Raw genomic sequence first — 19,683 nt, 5'->3', positions numbered from 1 at the left:
AACCCGACATCATTCTGGCAAAACGAGCCAGCTCTCTCTTTCAACACTACATATCACCTGGCCCTATTACAGGCTCTGATCAAATTCCCATTATCTTACACATCTCCTCCAACCCTGTCCTCATCCCGGCCACACCTTCCTTCTCCTACAAGAGCGCTGACTGGGATGCCTTCAAACAACACATAGATAATACTAACCTCACCTATGACTACAACAACAAACCTATCTCTGACATTGACACTCAACTAGCTCTCATCCAAGACACCATTACACAAGCAGCCAACACCGCAATACCAAAGAAAACCCACATCACTCGTTATTCCTTCAAACCCTCAATCAGAACAAGAAGACTAATTATCTGTTACCACAACCGCTTTCTCTACAACACACACAGATTTAATAAAGTCCGATTAGATCTCATTTACCTCAGAAACAACATTCTAAACAGTCTAGACCAAGACCACAACAATCACTGGTCACAGCTCATACTACAAGCGGACAAACAGCGTATCAAAAACACCAAAGCCTTCTGGAACTTTATCAAAAAAATCAGAGGCACCACTCCCACCAACAAATTCAAACACATCACCCACAACAACACACACATCTCAGACCGGCAGGCTGCTACTAACATCTTCAAACACATCTGGGAGAACATCTTCTACCCTCACCCACCCCACCCTAATGCTATTCAACACATTCAGAACATAGAACACTGGAATACTGCACACACACACGAAACAACGCCAGACAGCCACATCCATCTGGACTCTCTTACCTCCTTCCAAGAACTTGACACTCCTTTCACCAACACAGACGTTAAAACTCTCCTTATACACCTTCCTCCCAAGGCCCCTGGTGCCTCTGGCCTAAACCATATTATCCTAAAACACCCTCCTGACTCTATCATTACTGCCTACACAAACCTCCTCAATGCCTCCCTTGCCTCTGGATACTTCCCTTCCCTCTTTAAAGCTGCTACTGCTATTCTCCTTCCTAAACCCAATAAAGACCACTCTGACCCTAGAAACTATCGCCCTATCAGCCTCCTCGAAACTTTAGGAAAGCTCTTTGAAAAACTCATAAATCATCGACTTCGCAGATACCTGGAACACAATTTTCTACTTTCTGATGGCCAGTTTGGCTTTAGAACACACAGATCCACACAGGATGCCATTAACATCATCCTCAACTGCATCCACATAAACACAAAACAAAGAAACAGGACCGCCCTGGTTGCAAAAGACGTTGAAAAAGCTTTTGACACTGTCTGGCACCAAGGGCTCAAGTACAAACTCTGCACTAACTTTAACCTGCCTCTCACTACTCGTAAACTCCTCTGCAACTTTCTAGACGGCCGTACCATGAGAATAAAATTCCAAGGCTGTTACTCTGACTACTTCACACTAAATGCCGGAGTACCCCAGGGATCTGGCCTCTCCCCTACCCTCTATATTTTATACACTAACGACATTCCGACACCTGTGTACCACAACTCCATCACACTAGCCAATGCAGACGACATTACACAATTTATCACTCATGCCAATATAGATACACTCACACACAAAACATAAAATGAGGTCGACAGGATAGCCATCTGGGAACAAAAATGGAGGATCAAAACCAATGCAGCTAAATCCAGCATTACGTATTTTAACTACAGGAAACGTGATCCTCCATTACCTGTCGAGCTCAGAACAGCTGAGACCCGCACTTACATCCCCATCACACAATCTGTCACTGTCCTTGGCGTTAATCTTGACTACCTTCTTCGTTTACACAGACACATTCACTCAAGGCATGCAATAGCTAGTAAGGCCCTTGCGGGCCTCTACAAGCTGAAACATGCCTCTCAACGCACCAAACTACACCTCTACAAATCCCTAATAAATCCTCTGATAACTTACTCTCCTCTAGCCCTCTTTCTTGCAGCAAAAACCAACTTACTTAAGCTGCAGCGTGTCCAGAACAAGGCGCTGCGCTGGGTGCTTGATGTCAGATGGGAGGACTTTGCCACAAGCGAGTCTCTCCATGCCCAATTAGACATCCCTGCGCTGAACCTGTACTGGAAGACGCTCAGTGACAGACAGATAGACAAATTTCAGACACAACATGACTACTGGACCTCTCTCCTTGACGAAGACATTCGCAGACCCACAAACCAACACAACCTTTTCTACTCCTTGCATGATCCTGCTCCTAACCCTATTTACAAATAACCTTGGATTCGCTGACAGGTACCTTCACTGACAGGTACCATTCTCTGACCCACGTTCGCCTTTGCTTTTGGGTTAAGACATGGCTCAGTTCTACACTCCTCTCTAGCGCTAAACGTCGCATGTCCCTTCCTCCCCGCTCACCCCACCGGAGTCCCAACAAAAGAGCCTGAATTTCTCTTCTCAATATCTGTCCCTCGATCGCCTTCGCTGCTGGGTTAAGCCCTGGCTCTATTTCTACGACTAAGAACACTCCTTTCCAGCACTATTCTTCGTCTGTCCCGTCTCTCCCGCTCATCCCATTTGGGATCTTACCTGAACTTTCGTTCGTTCGTACTTCAGCTCATATTGTTTCAGACTATGGAACAATACTCTTCTCCAGACCGAGGGACTGACCACCTCAAAACTTCAAGGGTGATGGACTGATTACATCGTCTTCAAGTCTCTTCTGCTTCTATCAACTTTTCTGTACTCGGCTGAAGAAGCCTACTGTGTAGGCGAAACGTTTCGAAATAAAGCTACCTAACTGTTGCATATGTGTCTTTCCTAACAACCTGTCGGTATTTTATACCATTTTAATGTTCACTCTGTCAGACACTGCAACACAAGGGTATCTTGGTATAGACCTGAAATCAACTTGGAGAACTTCTACTATTGAGAATGGCTGGATTTGAGAGGGACCTGACCTCCCAACGACTTCATTCTTATCTCTACTAGTGACCTACATCTCACCTCCTGGCGGTATATAAGGCTCCATCCTGTCACTTCAGCTCATATTGTTTCAGACTATGGAACAATACTCTTCTCCAGACTGAGGGACTGACCACCTCAAAACTTCAAGGGTGATGAACTGATTACATCGTCTTCAAGTATCTTCTGCTTCTATCAACTTTTCTGTACTCGACTGAAGAAGCCTACTGTGTAGGCGAAACGTTTCGAAATAAAGCTACCTAACTGTTGCATATGTGTCTTACCTAACAACCTGTCGGTATTTTATACCATTTTAATGTTCAGATGTGTCTTGGTAGGAAAAAAATCTCGCAGGGACAGGCGAGGGATCAACTGTACTTGGGGTGGTTAAACAACGGTAACTGATACAGTACGAGGTAAAGGCCTAGACTCAGAGACAGACAGGAAAAGTGTATTGGCTGGGATTGTCATGTGGTTTAGGGGCTGAAGGAAATTTGGACTGAAGTGAAAGTTTAGACTTTGGAGTGGAGGGAATACATGGTGTTGAGTTAGATGGGAGATTACGCATACACATAGAAACATGCGAGTGGCAAGATGAAGTAGGGACAGCAAAAGACGAAGAGGTTGGAACCTCAGAGTCTAGGACTGCAAAAGGGTTGGATACAAAGCTAATTTTGGGAGGAAGGGTTACAGAGGTGATTGTGGAAGCAGGCACCACCGAGGTCTTGGGCCGTCTAGCGATCCTGGAATAAGGGAGCCGCGGAAGTCTCCCCTGGAGACGGAGATGGGAAACTGTCCTGGCCTAAGAGGCCAACGGATCTTCTTTTCCCTTAAGAAAATCAGGAAATGTCGAAAATAGGCAGGACTGGTTGCTATGGTCAACTGCACCACAGACAGGGTATTATGTCACTCACCTGCAATATTTTGCCAGATGGCAAAGCACCAGCAATTTCTATATCGTGGTGTAACAATTACTTCCCACACTTGTAAATGCTATCCTGCTGTGTAAACAAAAGGTGGGAGTTCATGGCTGTCAAAAGTTACTTCTATTGTATTGGAAGAATAGCGCCTCCACTCACGGGAAGAAAGTATGTACGAGTCGCCTTTAATGATTGGGAGTTGTTGGAGCCCAAGTTGCTCCAGAATTTCTGCATTACATGTGAAAAGAGGCTATGTACAATTGTATGTTGAAGGATAATGTGGAAGATCATGGGACCCATCCAGTACCCTACCTCTCACACCTGTAAACCAGCGATCCAGATAGCAACCTCATATCCAACGAGCCACCTCATCGGACAAAAGAGAGGGTGGTCGGAACCCCTCGACAATGCATACCCCATTTGGCCACCACCTCCCAGAACCGACAGGCAGCCTCTAGAGGTACACTTTTCACCCGAAGGATACCGAAAGTCATCCTCCAGGACTTTGGAGGATTGATTGACACATCCCTAGATGATCCAGATTCCAGGGCAAAGGTCATCACCACTACCAAGGGACTCAACGGAATGGAACAAAAAACGACATCCTTCCCCTAACCTAGGAGCTAGATTTAAGAGAGATGCCCCCCAAAGGCCATAAACAGGAAAGGGAGATGGGAGAGATTGGTAAATGAGGTGGGATGGATAAGGTGGGAAGGGAAAGATGGGGCAGAGAAAGGAGGAGTGGGTTGTCTTCAAGAGGGAGCTGGACAGATACTTAAAGACGGTGCTGGATCATCCAGATTGTGGTTCGTACGTTGGACTTCGTGCAGCCAGCAGTAACAGCCTCGTTGATCAGACCCTGATCCACCGGGAGGCCTGGTCGTGAACCGGGCCGCGGGGGCATTGAACCACGGAATGCCCTCCAGGTAGACTCCAGGTAGTAGTTACGTTCAGTCGGATTATTATTATTATATTATAATCAAGGGGAAGCGCTAAACCCGTAGGATTATACGGCGCCTGGGGGGGATGTGGAAGACATTCAGCCTTAATTCGGGGAACTGGAGCAGTCGGAGGAAGACTGAAAAGTCCACTTCTTCAGATCCAGAGCCTCTTCGCCATGGCGAGGAGCCTCTATTGAAGAGGTTTAAGGTTAATGTACTGGTGTATTTTAAGATATTGGTCTTTCTGAGTTAGGAAGAGAATTCCTCATCAGTTTAGCATCAAAGCTGGAGCTTCTTAGTGGAAGATTTGATTTAGATATGGGATATGTATCCTAAATTCACATTTTTTATTAAGGAAATTGCAATATTTGTTTCCCTTTAATGACTCAGGAATTCATCTTCCCATTCACGTTAAATTTTCAGTATTAATATTTATCTGCATTACAGAAGTATGCAGAATTCTGCACTGATCCAATTGTGTGAATTAAAGAACAGGTGGTTAGGGTTAATCATCATCATCATCATCATCATCATCATCATCATCATCATCATCATCATAATTATAAAAAAATAATAATAATAATAATAATAATAATAATAATAATAATAATAATAATAATAATAATAATAATAATAATAATAATAATAATAATAATAATATCTTAATTTCTATAAGTACATATACAAGGTATACAGTCTTAGCTGACATCAATGACATACTATTATATAGAAAGCCGCTTGTTATGCTGAGCACTGCACTCACAATGGCGGAAGGTGCACGTCTGCCTTCAATTAGTGACAGGCTCGCTCAGCAATCAGAATACTCATCTGCTGCTTACTGCGATACTCCGAGATACATATGGTATCAATAATGAAGATCTTTATGGTGTCTCTTTGAACGGCAACTCGAGGCTTTTTGTCAAATTCAGACAAAAAAGTACTTAGGAAAATATGGTTGCCAGGTATCAGGATGTGATCAAGACCGTTAATCCTGGTGTCACTGTTCGACTACACGACGTCTCCCGATTTTATACCTGGATCAAAGTACCTAACGTTCCTTTTGAGGCGGACGAAAGTGATTTGAGGAATGTTTTTGTACGCTATGGCACGGTTCATATGGCAACTTTGGGACGGTGGCGTGATGGTCCTCTAGTTGGTATGCCGGAGGGGTCTTTCTCCTTGAAAATGTCCCTCAAGCACCCTATTCCGTCGTATGTGGTTATGGAGGACTTTCGTACGCAAGTATATGTTACGTACTCAGGCCAAAGGCGTACGTGTAGGCTTTGTGGGATGTATGACCATATGGCGGCGCAATGCCCTACAAGACGTGGTAAAACGATGGAAGTAAGGCGGATTGATGTTACAAAGGAGCAGTGGTCATATGCTTCTGCTACGCAACAACATACATTGGCTAGTAAACCGTGGAGTGAGGAGGTAGAGGGTGAGATTGAAGAATCACCGGTATGTCTAACTCTCCCTGGTGCAGTGGAGGACGTGGGCGTGGTATCGGCGACGACAGAGGAAGACTTCGTTTATACTCAGGATGACATGGAGCACTCTATTCAAGAAGCTCTGAACGTTTTGTTGGATGCTTCCACATTTGAGGGGATTCAAGGTGGTTTAGGTGATGTAAGTGTACAGGAGAAGGACGGAGCATCCACCAGGCATATTGCTGAACATCAGGTTGTGGTCGTGGAGGTTCATAGAAACAACAGTTCTGAGGATGAGATGGATACTGACCGCAGTTCTCGTAAGAGAGCGGCGGTGATACCTGACTGTGAAGATGTTTTAACACCAGGGCAAAGGTCGGGGAACAAAGCATGGTGCGACGAGACCCACAGAGACACAGGCAAATCTAAATGTGTTCAGCATGTCAAAGAGAACGACACAGGGGAGGGTGAGGGAAGAAGTGGAGATATATGTAAGGGAACCAAGGTTGTTAAGGTATCCAAGGGTAAACCTCCAATGAAACATTCAAGTGTCTTACTTTAAATATAAATGGGTTACGATCTGTTGAAAAACGTAAGAGTTTGGAGGTTTTGTTAAAAAATCGTGTACCCGATGTCGTGTTCTTACAAGAACACAATTATAAATCTTTAGGTGAATTGCTGACTCCTGAATATATCTTGTACATGGGCTGCTCTAATAGACTGAAAGGTGGTGTAGCTGTGTTAGTTAAAGAGACTAGACCATTTTCTTTGCGAACATATGAGGTAGGAGGGGAGGGGAGGGTGGTTAGGGTGGATGGGGTTTGGGGTGGGGTACAGGTGGCCTTTCTGGGTGTATACTGACCGGCGGAGGGTGACATGCATATAAAAAATACGTTTTTTAGGGACGTGTTGGTGTACCATTTAAGATCGCTGCCAGTCGTCACGATTATTGGGGGTGATTGGAATTGCATTGACCATCGCAAGGATGTCGAACCTAGAGGGAGAGGGTTTTTTTCAGGATATTTAGGAGATCTATTGCAAAGTGTTAATGTTACGGATGTGGGGGGGATGAAGTGGGTGGGGTCATGCATACGTTTGTTAGAAGGGAGTATGCGGCAAGACTGGATTGCATATACGTTTCTAGAGATGTCAATGTCAGAAGTGTACGTGTGTTAAAAGTGAGCTTTTCCGATCACAGAGGTGTTATGGCGGATGTTGACTGGCTAGGATTACCGAGGCGTTTCAGAGGTTTCTGGAAATTGAATGTGGGATTAATGCATAAAAGAGGTGTGAGGGAAGCTTTTGCGAGTGCTTGGAGGGGATGGTGGGCTGAATGTCGGGTGGGGGTTGATATAGTTGAATGGTGGGATACTGTCAGTAAGGTGAAGGTGAGGGATTTTTATCAGCAGCGAGGCAAAGAAGACAGGAGAATGCAGTATGGGCTCTTGAACTATCTTGAAGGTCAACTGCAAGCATGTTATACACATGGAGACATTCACAATCGTATTTTTGATGCGGCGAGGATAGCGAGTGGAATTGATGAGGTTTTATGGGGTGACCGTCCTTCGGCGTTTGTCTTGTGAGAGCAGGGCAGACGTTGCAGGGCGACAGAACTAATGAGATTAGAGGTTCAGGAGCCATTGGGAGCCTTTAGTAGGGGACAGGTCCTTATGTCAACGGAGGCTATGAATACCTTTGTAGACGCATGGTATGAATTGCAATAAAAAAATGCTGGGATTTCTAAGGGGGCGCTAGGCGAAATGGGTGAATGGGTACGTTGTGACCTAGAGTACATGGACAGGTTGGATTTGAATGGACCTATAAGTGAAGAAGGGATTAGGTTGGCTGTGGAGGGTATGAGTGTAGGGAAATCACCGGGGATTGACGGAATCCCTTGTGATTTTTACAAGGAAAATTGGGATTGAATTCATGAATTTTTAGTGATGTTATTTAATGCCATGAAAAACAGTGGCATCATGGGACAGCAACAAAGAACGGGTGTTGTTGTTCTGGTCCAGAAAAAGAAATCTGGGGATTATATACTTAATTATAGGGCAATCTCTCTAATGTGCGGCGATTACAAAATTTTTGCGAAAATGTTAGGAAATAGGATAAAACGGGTTTTGGAGAGGGTTTTGGACGAGGGACAATATGGTGTGCCAGGACGATCTATGTGTGTGGGGCAAGGAATTATTCGCAGGTTCATTGAGGAAAGCGGGAGGGGTAATAAAGGTGGAATATTAGCTTTGGATTGGCACGCTGCATACGATTGTGTGGAGAGAGAAGCATTATGGAAGTTTATGCAGTGGCAAGGTTTCGGAAAGGAAATTGTTAGTTGGGCACGGGTTTTGTATGAGCAGGCTATATTTAGAGTGCAGGTAAATGGTAGGTTGCGAAAAGTAGTTAGGATGCATAGGGGATTGCGACAGGGGTGCCCTGTATCACAAATTCTTTTTGCGTTGATTCAGGACCCATTTTTTAGAGCCGTGAGGGGGATTGTACGACAGGATGTAAGGCAAGGTGAGGTGGGGGTACAATCAGGAATTATATGTTACGTGGATGACACTACGGTTTTATTTCGTGGAGCAAAGGTTTTAGGAAAAGTGAGCTAATTGGTGGAATGTTTTGGGAAAGCAACTGGGATGAAGGTTAATAAAGAAAAGTCAATGCTTATGGGGGTGGGAGATTGTGCGGGTGTGGTATTAGGCCAGGGGGAAGGCTGGCCTTTAGTAAATCAAATTAAGGTGTGGGATTGTGCATATGGAAAACATACAGGATGCGAGGAAGGTGAATTCAAGTGAGGCTGTAGAGAGGGTTTTAGGTGGTTTGACAGGACTGAGGGAAGGAGGCTTGTCTATACATCAGCGTGCAATTGTGGTGAATGTGCTTTTGTTCATTAAGTTGTGGCATGTGGCATGTATTTATCCGTTAAATCCATATGATGAGAAGCGTATGTTAACGCATGTATATAGATATATTTGGGGTTCAGGATGTGATTGGTTAATGAGGGATGTGGTGTCTCTTCCGGTTAGCCGGGGTGGCCTGGGGTTAATGAATCTGCATAATAGACTGTTAGGCATGTATGTCAAGCATAGCTGCTTGAGGGAGGGTAGAATGGCTGGCACAGGTTTGATCTGGATAAGAAGGGACTTGGTACGTTGGTTGAACGGCACGGACGTAAGAGATGTGAGGACATGTTGAGGATGCTAATTTATATAAGAGATCCACGCAAGATCAAGATTGGCAAACTGGCACTGGTAGAGGGCAGGGAGGTAGTGGCCAAGGTGGAAGGAATATATCCAATGTATGCATGGAAGGACATATGGGGTCGTTTAAAAGTGTTACGATTACGGGCCAAGGTCAGAGAGATAATGTTTAAATTTTTACATAATATACTGCCGTCTGGGGAAGTGTTAGGAAATAGGCGCGTGCAGGAGGGGGGGCTGTGTTGCGTGTGTGGGAATCTTGATACGGTCTTTCATGCAGTTTATTTCTGTACGAGATTGGAACACGTAAGGTTGTGGTTTAGTAGGGTTTTAAGAATGGTGGGTGGGGGTGGGTTTAGTGTCTTAAGAGCTTTAAGTTTAGATGTGGGGGGGGGGGTCGAAATACCGGTACAGAATGCAATCGGATATTTAGTGACGGATTTTGTATACACATCATGGGTATATATGCATTTATCTGTGAGGGAGAGAATCAGAGCATCGGTAGCGATTCTTTATGGTACACAGCAGCGAAATAAAGACATTACAGGAAACAGATGGTTTTTATTATTTTCGGAGGGATATTGCAGATTCCATGTCAGGGATTTATGGGCGTTAATACCTTAGAGGGTACACGAGGCTGGCTTCTTGAATATGGGTGTGTGAAGGTGGCACATGATTGATATAGGTGCGGTATAATGTATAAATGCTAGGTATGATCGTTAGTTATGATGACGTTTTACTCATACACATATATATAATATTACTTGGATACAATTTTTTTTGTTCTTACATTGACGTGGGTTAAGGGAGTGGGTCTCTTGTGAAGCAAACTCTTGCATTGCATGACAGGTGTTACGTAAAAGCACTTCGTGCAACTTATATTTATAGTTTTTCTTTTTATACTTTCCTTGTATTAGCCATGTGGCTGATACCTGGTAACGTTCTGCTTGAGGATTCCTGGGATACATGGCAGGAATATGACTAGATATGAAAGTAACAATGTGTGTTTCTGTACGTAGTCCTATTACCCACATTTGATCACTGTTGTGGATGCGATGATTAGTGTAACGTTTTTCCTTTGACAGTTTAGTGGACGTATCACTCGTTTTCTTCTGTGTGTATTTTGTTTATATAATCTTCAATAATGTGTGTGTGTATATCAGGTTTGAATGTGTGGTGTGTGTATGTTGCATAATGTTACTTGTATTAGCAATTCAGAATTATCCCATGCTATTAAGTGGAACCCTTTGTGTATTGTACTGAATATGTTTTGTATCACTGCAGTAATCCAGTAGACTGAGCACCGGAATCATTACATATTGTTCATATTTGGATATTTTGTTATATAGGCACTTGTTTATGTACAATGTCCGTTTAAAGGCTTTAATGACATAAAATCAAACACTAATGTATATTATAGATGTAACTTTTCTCTTTGTTTATAATACTGTATATAATATGTTTTTGATTAGAGTAACGTAGAATTTGTGTAATCTTGTTTTCCTTCGGCTAGGTACATAATACATAGTGGACGGGCGACAATTTATGGCAACATAAAGTTAACCGTTCTAGCGTATATATTGATAATGGTAATTATACTTTCTGTGAATGAAATGAAATGTGATACTTTGTTTATTTAATGTATTGTATTGTTTTAAATAAATAAAATAAAAAAAAACTTATAATAATAATAATAATAATAATAATAATAATAATAAATATCTTCATTTCTATAAGTACATATACAGGGTATACAGTCCTAGCTGACATCAATGACATACTACTATATAGAAAGCCGCTTGTTATGCTGAGCATTTCGGGCAAATTAGGTCAGTTTTGTCCCAGGATGCGACCCACACCAGTCCACTAACACCCAGCTACCCATTTTATACTGATGGAAACACGTCCCTAGTGTTTTCCAGCCGTACCGGAGATTCGATCTCGTGACCTCAGTGTGTGAGCTGAGAACGCTAGCGATCGAGCTATGGGACGTCCACGCAACGACTAAAATACATGTTGTTAAAGTTGTCTTTTACCCAGTTTCTCCATCACTAACGCATTTTCCGGACTCTACTAATTTGACAGCTGCGTCAGAGTTCATCATATACAACAATTATTGTGATAAGTGACGACCCAGCCTTCCTCTCCGCCTTCGTCGAGCGGTCCCTCAAAGGTCGTCTCCTGGTGTGGTCAACGAGGCTTCTGGCTGTTACTCGCCTGCCTCTGTCTCAGCTGCAGCTACTCTATACTGCCTTCTCCAAGATGAATGCGATGTTACTCATTATTAATGGCAAACCAGCAATCATAAGGTAATGTGTTTTAATGTATTTTCACTTTTAGTGAAACGGTAAAAAGATGATTTGCATTTGTTTAGTGGAACAAAATTGGCCCGAAGAAATGTCCGGGAAAAATTTCTTTAAGTATATCAGATAAAGTGTTTGAAGAATTATGGTTAATAGCTATTAAAAGGGCAGAAACTGTGGTGATACAAGTTGATGTAGGTTAGGTTAGGTAAGGTTTGTCAAGAAACTGGACAAGTGTTTCCTGACGCGGGTCTTAATCAGATGATGACCCGCCTTTGGAGCTTTGGTCATTTGACCGAGGCCTTCCGCTGGCTTACCGGTCAACCCATTTAAAAATAATTGTCATTTATAACCATTATTACTTATTAAATTAATAATGGTTACAAGTTGATGTAGAAATGAATGGGGTTATATATCAAGTGCCTCCTATTAAGAGTATAAATAACCTGTGCTTAGATAACAAATAGCAGCTGCATGTCGCATTTACTGATTTTATAGAAGCGAGTGACATTTTTAATAAGAAGATAAGAAGATAATAACACAGTTGTTGCTGGGTTTATTGACTGTGGTATAAAGTTAAGTGAATGCAACAATGACGAATAGTGGTGTGGCTTTCGAAGGCCAATTATAACTTATTTATTTGTGAAAGTTAATTCATCTCAAGCTCAGTTCCCAAAGACATGTGCGCAAACAAACTTTCCCTGTCTTCCTTATAATTTTTTTTTAGGTGGTCGTGCTCTCCGTAGGGCAAGAACAGTGTTTTTGAACACCGCTGAGCACGTCATTTCATAGCGCATTTTATACTGGTTTCAAAAACGGGTATTTCTAACCAGATCTGTTCAGCTTAAGTACAAAAATTCAACCGACCTCAAATCGGTCTTATTATATCTTAAAACCAAAATTAGGATACAACACCATCCTCTAGACAAGGAAGGTAACAACGTTCACGTCTCTCTTACTCCTACACACCACCAACTGACATGGAAGGCACAGAGGTGTGAGTCTCTCTCACTTCTACACACCACCAACTGACATGGAAGGTACAGAGGTGTGAGTCTCCACACATCAGAGGTGGCAGTCCCCAACACTCCACTTCTTGAAAAGGAGGGTGCAGAGGTGTGAGTCACCAAGCACCTCCTGGTGACTCACAACTTTGTGCCTCAACACAGCACCTAACGAGAAAAATATAGAGATGTCAGTGCCACATACACTGCCTCCTGAGAAGGCAGGTGAAATGGAGATGATTTTAAAAATGGGAAAATCTACTAACATTAGAACTTTTTTTTTTTTTATTACTAATCTAACAAAAAACATAGGTGTGAACGGTCACTTCTGGTTATTATTACAGTGTCACATTGACTGGTAGTTGATATAGTTGGTCTCTCTTAATATTCCTACATTACAGAGAAATACTACTGAAGAATATGTTACCTCTTTGGAAATTACTAAACGATAACATAAAACTACTTTCAACAATATAATTATGTCCAGTAAATGAAAAGAAGAAGGTTCTCGGTGCATTTACATAAGTACCTTTGTGTGGAGGAATTTCTCTAGGAGGGGGGCATCAGCCCCTTCAGCCCCTTTCAGCCCTCTTCAGCCCTGAGGGGTCCAGCCCTCTCAAAAGGGGCAAGCATCTTGTTTACTGCTAGATAAAGTAATTACCAGCAGCTGTTTAATCAATGAGTAGCAGTTACATGGTCACGAGGCTCCTTGCAAGAGACTGATGTTGCAAGTATCTTAGTTTAATAAGAGACAGTCCATCTCTTACCTTAGCAGGAAAATTAAGGAAAATCCTGCTCCCACTTTATTACCATGGTAAAGATAGTGCACATCCTTGTTTATGTTTAAGACAGCAAGAATTAAGCATTCTGCGTTGCTTCATAGTGGAAGTTTGGCTAGGAAGTGAAAAGTACTAGGTCAGCTTTTCCTTTATGTGCGAGGGGCTTTGCAGCATCGTAGGAGGCGGTGACTTCAGATTGCTTTTGACCCTGCTAGGGCTCATATTGACACTGGGATAAGCAACAAAGAGCACAAATTCACGCATTTTTGTACATAAAAGAATCCCAATAAACACTTACAGAGAAGTGTGATCAGCTTCTCTAGTGATAAGATTGTGAATAATGAAAAAATCTTGATGAACAGTGTAAAAATGAGTGTTGCGATCCAACAGAGTGTAGTGCAGTGCGACATTCTTCAAAGAACACTATTCTTCAATCAAGACACCAATAACCGGGAGTAAGGGTTCGATACATATACCCAGGTAAGTATACTAAGACATATTGTACTTCCATTGACTGCGCAGTTGAGAACAAAGACATGATTTAGTAACTTACCATAAATCCCAGTGAGGTGCGGACTTTTGAGTCCACACAAGCGAGTATTTTAGTCAGCAATCAGTTTCTGAGATATGCTGACATAACACCCCCTAACCTGGAGTTTACCTGGAGAGAGTTCCGGGGGTCAACGCCCCCGCGGCCCGGTCTGTGACCAGGCCTCCTGGTGGATCAGAGCCTGATCAACCTGGCTGTTGCTGCTGGCTGCACGCAAACCAACGTACGAGCCACAGCCCGGCTGGTCAGAAACCGACTTTAGGTGCTTGTTCAGTGCCAGCTTGAAGACTGCCAGGGGTCTGTTGGTAATCCCCCTTATGTATGCTGGGAGGCAGTTGAACAGTCTCGGGCCCCTGACACTTATTGTATGGTCTCTTAACGTGCTAATGACACCCCTGCTTTTCATTAGGGGGATGGTGCATCGTCTGCCAAGTCTTTTGCTTTCGTAGTGAGTGATTTTCGTGTGCAAGTTCGGTACTAGTCCCTCTAGGATTTTCCAGGTGTATATAATCATGTATCTCTCCCGCCTGCGTTCCAGGGAATACAGGTTTAGGAACCTCAAGCGCTCCCAGTAATTGAGGTGTTTTATCTCCGTTATGCGCACCGTGAAGGTTCTCTGTACATTTTCTAGGTCAGCAATTTCACCTGCCTTGAAAGGTGCTGTTAGTGTGCAGCAATATTCCAGCCTAGATAAGGGTAATTATATTCACCCATATTTTAATATTCCAGCCCATTGAGTGATGGCTACGACAGCTTCTCAAGACATTACCTGCAGGGATGGCTGTGTAGGCAAAAGCTGTCTATCAAGCTAAGTTCCTCCTACAGTCCACTATTTAATCTTTGACTTAGCTTGTAGCACATTTCTCGAGAAGTTGGTCGTACTCGAACCGGATAAAGGCCACATTGTGGTCCAGATATGTTGTACTACAGTGTACAAATAATTTATGAGCCAAGGTCCTTCAAAAAAAGCTGTAAAAATAGTGTTTTTACAATATAAATCAGTATAAATGAGTCCCTCCATGCTCAGTCAAAGAGAATGGGCAGTCAATAGAAAACGAGAGGCACTCGCCCAGCTTTCACCTAATGGGAGCTGGGTGACTCACCCAACAGAAAATGGGGGATGGCACCCGATACCTACTGGCGACTACTAAGCTCACGAATCGCTGACGACAGCACCAACCCAAATGACGTTGTTTGTCTGTGTGTATATACACACAGTGTTTATAATGTTTATAGACAGAAATTAAGAGACTAGATTGTGTTTATGTTGTCTTATAGATTTAACTGTTATATTAATGGGAATTATATATAAAGCGTATGTTTTCATAAATATTAATTGTGACATTTATATGTGTAAGATAAATATATATGTGTGATTTACAGTTATACAGTAACATTTATATGCTTAGTGAATCAGGTGTATAAAGTTATTTATGATGACTCAGCAATTTCAAGCTGACACTGCAAATTCAGGACATAAACACCAGAGGTTGGTCCAGCCATATGTACTCTGTACCCTTCAAAGTCATTGACCCTGAGGTTAATTCAGATTATACAAAATATGAAAGTGAATTCCTGGAATCAAATCCATCTGAGGATGAAATTAAAAATGCTTTGGATATTTTTAGTGATCAACAGTTAAGGTGGACAGGAGTGCAGGCTACCTGCTGCAAAACTCTGTCACAGAGACCTATTGTAACTAATGGTCAAACACCTGGCACAACATCTATCACACCTGTTACAACAGGTGTCCCATTACTAAGTTTACCTACCTTGTTATTACCTATTGTCCAAGGTCATAATTATGAAGAATTCATTAGTGGTTTTCAATCCATAGTAAATTCACGAACTGACATAGATGAGATTGCTAAGTTCAATTATCTTAAATGTCTTGTGAAGGGGGAGCCCTACGAGCTGATTAAGTCATTTCCGGTGGTTAAAGGCAATTATCAAATAGCCTTATGTGTCTTAGCAAAAAATTACTTTGATGCTGACAAGGCCAGAGTTACACATGCAGTCTTAATATCAAGCTTGAAGCCACTCAAACATTGTTTTTCAGATTAACAGGCACTTAGGATCACAGTAGACAATAGTCTCAAATCTCTAGGTGCTAAGTATGATCTAAGGCAATGTGATAAGCTGTCACCACAAACTATTGAACGATTAAATATTATGTTCAATAAACGCTATTTCACTTGCGAAGAAATTAGCAATGGTTTACAAGCAATAGCTTCTTGCATGCAAGCAATAAGTCAAGACGGAACATCCATGTGGAGAAATTTTCTCCAGGAGGGGGGTATCAGCCCCCTTCAGCCCCCTTCAGCCCCTTTCAGCCCTGAGGGGCCCAGCCCTCTCAGAAGGGGCAAATATCTTGTTTACTGCTACAGTGAGTAATTGATCGCAGATGCAGTACGAGTATGCGACATAGTCAAGCGACCGCTGCTCCTTGCACCAGTGTTGCAGAGTGTAGTTTAATAAGAGACAGTACATCTCTTGCCTTAGCAGGACAATTAAGAAAAATCCTGCTCCAACTTTATTACCATAGTAAAGATAGTGTACATTGTTGTCTATGCTTAAGACAGCAAGAAACAAACATTCTGCTTTGCTTCATCAAGGAAGTGGCAAGGAAGCAAAGGTACTAGGTCAGCTTTTCCTTTGTGCTGGGGGAAGTGACAGCGTGGGGCACTGTGGCATCTTCAGATTACTTTTGACTCTACTGAGAGTGACACTAACGCCAGGATAAACAGCAAAGAACACTGATCTGTGCGTTTGTGTGAACAAAGTGTCTCATAAAACACATTAAACACTTAAAGCACTTCCGAGACATTATTTATTAGTACTCTGTTCATGTCTTAACAGACCACGCTCCACTGATACCTTTATTCCAGAACAAACAACCTACTGGAAGGTTAGCCAGATGGACCTTGACTGTCCAAGAGTTCAATCCCACCTTTGAACACTTACCTGGCAAGTCAAATGTAGTCGCAGATGCCTTATCGCGACATGTTAGTATAGTAACTGCAGACCCTCCATTTAGTGCTGAAGATGTAAAGATTGCTCAACGAACAGATCCCATGTGGTCTGGTGTGATTCGATTCCCGCTCCAGGAAGATCTTATTCTGACTGTGAAGCCACCAGCACCCATCAGTGACTTTGTCATGTACCAAGAATTACTGTATCGAACAGCCGAGCTGGGTACTCCTAGTAGAAGAGTTTACCAGTTAGTAATTCCACAGTCACTAGTGAATGTAGCCTTACAGCTAGTTCACGATGTACCAGGTGTTGTGCACCCTGGTATGGATCGTTCAGTAAAACAAGCCAGATTGAAATACTTTTGGCCTCGTATGGCAACTGATGTTTCTGAGTATGTTAAGAAATGTAGTGTCTGCATGCAACATAAAGGTAATGCTAATGGTCCTAATCCAATCCAAGTGTATCCAACCACTAGCGAACCTTGGGAAAGAGTTGCGCTAGATTTGTTAACTAATTTCCAATGTTCCCTCCAGGGCAACAAACATCTATGTGTTATGGTAGACCATTTCACCAGATATTGTGAGTTAGTTCCTATTGCAGATAAGACTGCCGAGACAGTAGCTAAAGCATTTAAAGAACGCATTATCTGCAGGCATACCACCCCTAAGTCCCTAGCAACAGATAATGGAGGTGAATTCTGTAAAGAGATTCTTGAAAATTTGTGTACCTTGTACAAGATCTCTAAATCCTCCATTGTTCCTCATCATCCTGCCAGCAATGGGTTAGCAGAACATACCAATAAGAAAGTACTTGATGTCTTGAGAGCCACTATCAATCCCAACAGTGAAATTTGGGATGAAGTTATACCTGATGTGCAGTGTGCAATAAATTCTGCTTACAATGTTTCTATAGGTGACACTCCACATTATGCATTGTATGGTGTAGATAAACGTTTGCCTTATGAGTTGCTATATTCTAATCCGAAACCAAATTACAACCCTGATGATTTCATAGCAACTCGTACCAGCTTAGCTCAAAGTGTTTTTAGAAGAATCCGTGAAACACTTCATAAATCAACAGCAGAATTTACAAGAGTCGCAAACACTCGAGCAAAGCCATCCAAAATCAAAGTAGGTTCGAGAGTTACGCTGACTAACTTTAACAAAACGTCTGCAGTGCCTAAGCTTGATCAAAAGTTTGTTGGTCCTTATCGAGTAGTTGAACATAACACTGGTAATAAGTATAAGGTTAGAGAAATTAGTACTGGTCAGTATAAAGAATCGCATTTAGATCATATGAAGTTAGTATGTGATGATAATGATGTTCCAACCCAGACTAATGTGACAGACTCTGTCAATCCTCCTGATCCTGTACTCTCTACCTCTGATACTCAGTCAGACGATCAACCTGAATGTCGTTATTCCATACGTACACGACAGGTATTGAGAAATCCTCAAGTATCATTTGTTACTTCCAATTCAGATTTGCCTCAAATACAGCATGAGTTAGCCAGTGCAACAGAGTTTGATCCTCACAGAGATGACACCCATTCTGCATATATCAATCTCACCCTAGCAGAGTTGGGGTTAAATGTAAATAACCTGTATAGATGAATAATTACAGTATCAACTTATCAGTATTCAATAATTTTTTTTTTGTGTTCACGTTCTCTCCGAATTCTGAGAGTTAACAGTCTAGATTTGAGTGCACCGAATCTGCCTTTCTGTTAAACACTTCTTTCTTTGTATATATTCCTTCCTCAGAATCCGTAGATCACATGAATACAGATCGATCGATCAAATTTTTTTTATCACTTCTATTGTGTAATGCCAACGTTGAATTTCATTCGATGAGTTGTGCTATATCATACCTTATATTGCGTTACAGCTTCATTACAGTTTCAGTTACGTAAGCTTCCATTCCAATATTCTACTTATGTATGTCATAATGTTCAATTGTTGTGTACTTTGACATTGTATAGAATCAGCCCAAGCCGTACACCTGCCGTCTCTAGTTTGTAGTAGCTGTATGTCGGGACGACATACGTTAGCATCGCCGAGCTCTCAGTAGTAGTACCAGTTCCTAGTAACCAGTTACCAGTAACCAGTGTACCAGTAGATGACTCACTACCAACCGTCTGTGTGAATCATTGACTGTATTCATATTGCTGCTAACCATAGCAGGATTTCAAACACCCGTCACCCGTAGGCACTTTGAGTCAGTCGAAGATAGGCAGCAGAGAGAGGCAGGTCAGCTGTTGGCGCTTCCCATACTTTCCGATATATATTATACTTACTACCAGCCTATGTGAGTATTTTTACCCATCCACGTATCGAAAACCCACACACACACACACACGTGTGTGTGTGTGTGTGTGTGTGTGTGTGTGTGTGTGTGTGTGTGTGTGTGTGTATCTGTGTGTGTATGTCTGTGTGTGTGTGTGTGTGTGCGTGTGCCCTCACCTAATTGTGATTGCAGGGGTCGATTCATAGCTCCTGGCACCGCCTCTTCACTGGTCGCTGCTAGATAAATCTCTCCCTGCTCCATGCTTTTTATCATATCATACTAAATCACTTTCCAGATTATTCCACTTCCTGACTACTCTGTGACTGAAGAAATACTTCCTAACATCCTGTGATTCATCTGGGTCTTCAACTTCAGATTGTGA

At 42.4% G+C, this 19,683-nt stretch overlaps 1 protein-coding gene across 1 annotated transcript in view; it reads left to right on the top strand.

Annotated features, from left to right (window-relative positions):
- Nucleotides 1-5,721: 5,721 nt before the first annotated feature.
- Nucleotides 5,722-19,683, top strand: part of LOC138852453 (uncharacterized) — a 173,217-nt gene continuing 159,255 nt past the window's right edge. The window contains exons 1-2 of the mRNA XM_070083127.1: nucleotides 5,722-6,714; nucleotides 11,492-11,715. Of these exons, the coding sequence (XP_069939228.1) occupies nucleotides 5,722-6,714; nucleotides 11,492-11,715 (1,217 nt within the window). The remainder of the gene's footprint in view (nucleotides 6,715-11,491; nucleotides 11,716-19,683) is intronic.

This window comes from Cherax quadricarinatus, chromosome 9, assembly GCF_038502225.1.
Source record: "Cherax quadricarinatus isolate ZL_2023a chromosome 9, ASM3850222v1, whole genome shotgun sequence".
Classification (NCBI taxonomy): Eukaryota; Metazoa; Arthropoda; class Malacostraca; order Decapoda; family Parastacidae; genus Cherax; species Cherax quadricarinatus.
Note: the sequence above shows the minus strand (reverse complement) of the source record. Positions and strands in the feature narration are given on the sequence as shown.